We start from the raw sequence: 4,830 nt of genomic DNA, 5'->3' as shown, positions 1-4,830 counted from the left end.
GCAATATAAAGCACATAGATTACAAATGAAACCAATCATATGGAGTACAGGTAACAAAATACTGGAAAACCTGTATATACTATGTATGTGATATATATGCTCATGTAATGTGATCTATGGATGTATATACACATATGCACATTAAATAACAAGATCTAGTAATAGGTCTAATAACTACTGTAATTTCAAAGTGACAAAAATATTTTGAGATCTCTACAACAGCTGCAAGGTGCTATGAAATATCTGGGATTTCTATTGGTGACAGTCACAGCTACTGCTACTACTACTAGAGTTTGTTGGCTACATCCATAATGAAAGGAAATGCTTAATTTCAGTTAGAGGATAGTAAAACTAAAGACCAAATCTTTTGCCATCCAAATACCAAGACACCCTGAATTCTACATATGGATCCGTTGTGGGGAGAGTCTATGGACCCAAAGTTAAGAAAGCCTGAATTGTGTTTCAGAGGCGTGGCAGACAGATTAAATACGGCAGGGATGGCTAGTGGCTAGGTGTCTGTATGACCCTTGATTCGTTCAAGTGCAGTTGAGTGAGACACAGGAGGTCTGCCAGAAACACCTCCGGCAGAAGGTCCAAGTTTGAATCCCATAGGCATCACTTACCAGGGTTTTGAGAACTGGCTTGACCCTTCCCTTTGCCTAGTGCCCGTTTCCTCATCTGTAAAATGAGAATGAGCCTGGTGTGGTGTATGGTGGCTCACACCTGTAATTCCAGCTGTTTGGGAGGCTGAAGCAGGAGGATTGCTTGAGGCTGGGAGTTTCAGACCAGCCTGGGCAACACAGTGATCTCCCCCGCCCTGTCGCCTGTCTCCACAAAAAGTTAGCCAGGCACGGTGGCTCAGGCCTGTAATCCTAGCTACTCAGGAGGCTAAGGTGGGAGGAGCGTCTGAGTCCAAGAGTTTGAGGTTACAGTGAACCATGATCACGTCACTGCACTCCAGCCTGGGCGACAGGGAGACCCTGTCTCTAAAAAAGTAATAAATACATAAAATGGGAATGATGGTGTCTTCCTCCGATTGTTGAAAGGATTCAGTACATTAACAGGTGAAAACTTTTTGGGGTCAATGTTTGTTGTTAAAGAAGAATGATATTAAATGTCTGTAGAGAACATGCCCCATGACACACTCTCCCTCAGCCAAGCATAATGTCTTTCCAAAGAGAAACCCGACGTCTGAGCCGCCGTTGACCTGGGAGGCCCCTGTGTACTTGGAGGATAAGCCCTTTCTTGCCGGGTGAATATGGCTAAGTGTGCCCCGCTTTCCACCCCAATCCAAAAGAACAACCCGAACGGCAGATAACCTTGTTACTTTATTAGAAGCATATTTACATTCTTGTAGTTAACTTTCCAGAGAACGTTTTATAAAAATTTTGTATAAAGTCTGGAAACTACATAAAAATAATTTCATCTGTCATAAAGGGAAAATATAAGTTAGTTACATTTACTCTAAAACCAGACAGAGGAAAAAAAAACCAGTTCTGTCTGTCCCTTATACAGAAAACACTAACACGGGGCACGAGGAATACTGCGTGGGCCTCTCGGAGATGGGCATTGCACGGTGGCTCCATTGTGAGGCTAGGTGACCCCACCAGTCCCCATCCAGAAAAGCACAGGGGCGCTCTGAGGGCTCAGGCGGCACTGAGCAGGGACTCAGCAACTCCTTGAAGGGCGAGGTGATGCGAAGGACAAGCCACAAGAGGAATGATCACAGACTTTCACCTGAACCATGAAACTGGCATTTCACCTAACACTTTCTCACACGCCAGGCTACAAACAGAAACACTGTAAGCAAAGCCCAAAGCAGCCCTGTCTGACGGTTTCCAATGCCGGCCTGGTCTGGTAGAACTAGGTCTATGTTCTGCAGTTACACTGCTGCTAGTTCATGTTTCCCCAGCACCTGTGCACCAAAGAGACTAAAAGGAGACAATTGTTTTGCTTGTCTCATTCGTGAGAGACCTGAAAAATGTCCTATCTGGGTCAAATTCTGCAGTAGGCAAGTAAAATGCTCACTAACCTGAGAACCATTGCTAGTTCCAAGAGCATCTTTACTGCATAGTTAAGATTTGGGCAGTCCCCTTTTCCTGTTGAAGGGGGGCTGCCCCTCCCTTCCCAAGCATGTAGTTATAACCAATGTTGAGAAAATGTCCAGGGAATTTCTTTAGAAAGACAGAGTATACGGAACCTTAACCTAGCTGGGCGCAGTGGCACGTGTCTGTCGTCCCAGCTACTCTTGAGGTTGAAGGGGGGGAATCAGTTGAGCCACGAGTTTGAGATCAATTGGGCACAATATGAGAAACCCTGTCTCAAATAATTTTTTTTTTTTTTTTTTTTGAGACAGTCTCGCTCTGTCACCCAGGCTGGAGTGCAGTGGCATGATCTTGGCTTACTGCAACCTCTGCCTCCTGGGTTCAAGCAGTTCTCCTATCTCAGCCTCCTGAGTAGCTGGGATTACAGGCATGCACCACCACACCTGGCTAAAAATACAAAAATAATTTTGTATTTTTAGCAAAGAGGGTTTCGCCATGTTGGCCAGGCTAGTCTCGAACTCCTAACCTCAGGTTAGCCACCATGACTGGCTTAAAAAGAATCTTAAACCTGTAGGAGCAAAGGCGGAAAAAGTCCTCCCAGGGAGTCTCACCAGCAAAACACTACCCAGATTCAATACGCCCATATGATTACTCCAAATCATTACCAGTTTTGTTTTTTTTTTTTTTTAAAAAAAAAGCAGATATCTTCCTGGAGAAATCATACATTTTACAGCCGTTTCAATGAAACAATTAGAAATCAGGGTGAAAAAAGGTTTTCTTTGTAAGTAAGGCCGCATACTAGTTCAAACATTCGCTTTTATTTCGTTATATACACTCTGCAGCCGTAGGATCAGAATCTGGGGGAAGCCAACTGAGAACCTGAAGTCCCAGGGGTCCATCTGAGGTACAGAACCTGTGCTTCTGCCATGTTCCTGGGGCAGGGGCACTCCATTTCCCCCTGACGCTTTTTCTTCCTGAAGAGAAGTCCAAGAGACTGCCAGTCCAGGTCTGAAATGCAAGGTGGGACTCCTGAACACAGTCGGGGGGACGGAGCAGAGGGCAACAGCCCTCCTGTTTCACCTGCAGACAGGGTGGGCAAGAGTGCTATGGAGAGACTGGGTTGTGGAAGCCTTGTGTGCTGAGGAATTAGTCCCTGAACACAGGAGCCTGTGCGGGGCCAGCATGAATCGCAGCCTGGCAGTACAGCCTGTGCTTCTCCGTGCCTCCGGTGCCAACACCCCGCATGCGCCACACCAACTGCTCCACCTAACATGCTCAGTGGCACAGGCTCAGGCAGCAAACGTGTTCCAACCCACCTGGGCAGAAGAGGCCAGGCCAGCAGACCAAGTCCTGTGTGTATGTATGCATGTGTGTACGTTCACACACATGTGCAGGAAGGGGGACACGAGATGGCATGAAACACTGGAGAAGCAGAAGAAACATTTCAGCCGCCCTCTCCCCGGTCCCCGCCCCCCACATAGACATGGCCTTGTCTTAAGTGGAAAGCAAACTGGGAGAACAGGAAGAATGAGGCCATCTCCTGAGCAGCCAGCTGCAGGCCAGGCTCCACTGGGAACAGAAATGGCTATGAGGGACTTGATTCAGTGACTCTGCAGGGAATGGCTGCAGAGAATTCCAGCCCGGATGAGCCCATGGAGACTTCATCAGCAGTGCTTTGTTCCCACACAGAGCAAAACTGGTATTTTGGCAAACAGGAGAGGACTCAAGGCCACGGAACACCCATTCCTCCTGGACCCTGAGCCCACCAGCAGCCCCATCCCTTACAGCTTGAAGGGATCTGGGGCTCAAGGAGAACCTACATTAGGGTCATCATTACACCTCACCCTCCACAGGCCAGCGAGAAGTCAGGAACACTGGGGCGGGTCTATCGGGCACAGCTGGGGTGGCACAGGGCGAGGGGCTGGATTTGAGCTGGCACAGACGCAAGAGGGAAAAGGGGTCCTGAGTTACATGTTCACAGAGAATGAAGGAGAAGGCCCTGGGGCCCACCAAGCTGCCAGCCAGAGCCCCGGGCGGTTGTTAAGAAGCATCCGCAGAATTGTAGGGGAAGAACTTGGCGGCCTTGCTTGGGGTGGTGGGGTTTGGGCACTCCGCCTCCTCGCTCAGCTTGAAGAACATCTCCTGCTCCCGCTTCTTCTGGTTCAGATCCTCTTCCAGAGCCTAGGGAAGAGAGGACGGATGGCGCTTGGTCAGATCTGCAGGCCACACAAAGGTCCCCCACTCACAGGACCACCACTGACGTGGCCCTCTCTGGAACATTCCCTTCCAGGCCTCACTGCTTGAGAAACCAGGTCTTCCCTCTTTCCTACCCTAGAGCTCCTGCCACTGCCACTCAGAAGCTCCCTGTGGACCGAAAGGTACAGTTGGGGGAAATGCCAATCTAGATGGGGCAGGGAGGAAAAAAGCAGATGCAAATCTCCTGGCAGGGAAACAGCCAGATGACTGGAGAAAAACCCGAGAGAGAAGAGGGAGAGAGATTTAGCAGCAAAGGAAGCAGAGATGTCAGAGTTTTGCTTTTCTTTTTTTTGTTGTTGTTTTTTTAAATATACATTTGCTTTTGCCTAAACCCAGAGGTTCTGATTTTGAAGATTTGTGGTGGGACCCAGGGCTTCTGCACTGTACAAAGTCTTCAGGTAACTCAGAGGAGAACTCCAGCTGAAAAGCACTGCGGGAGGCCGGGCGCGGTGGCTCAAGCCTGTAATCCCAGCACTTTGGGAGGCCGAGACGGGTGGATCACGAGGTCAGGAGATCGAGACCATCCTGG

General features: G+C 48.8%; 1 protein-coding gene across 1 annotated transcript in view; it reads right to left on the bottom strand.

The window, feature by feature from the left end:
• Window positions 1-2,841: 2,841 nt before the first annotated feature.
• The window catches only part of STK10 (serine/threonine kinase 10), a 167,303-nt gene continuing 165,314 nt past the window's right edge, over window positions 2,842-4,830 (bottom strand). The window contains exon 20 of the mRNA XM_011987725.1: window positions 2,842-4,226. Coding sequence (XP_011843115.1) covers window positions 4,086-4,226 — 141 coding nt within the window. The 3' untranslated portion in view covers window positions 2,842-4,085. The remainder of the gene's footprint in view (window positions 4,227-4,830) is intronic.

This window comes from Mandrillus leucophaeus, unplaced genomic scaffold (assembly GCF_000951045.1).
Source record: "Mandrillus leucophaeus isolate KB7577 unplaced genomic scaffold, Mleu.le_1.0 Scaffold314, whole genome shotgun sequence".
NCBI lineage: Eukaryota > Metazoa > Chordata > Mammalia > Primates > Cercopithecidae > Mandrillus > Mandrillus leucophaeus.
Note: the sequence above shows the minus strand (reverse complement) of the source record. Positions and strands in the feature narration are given on the sequence as shown.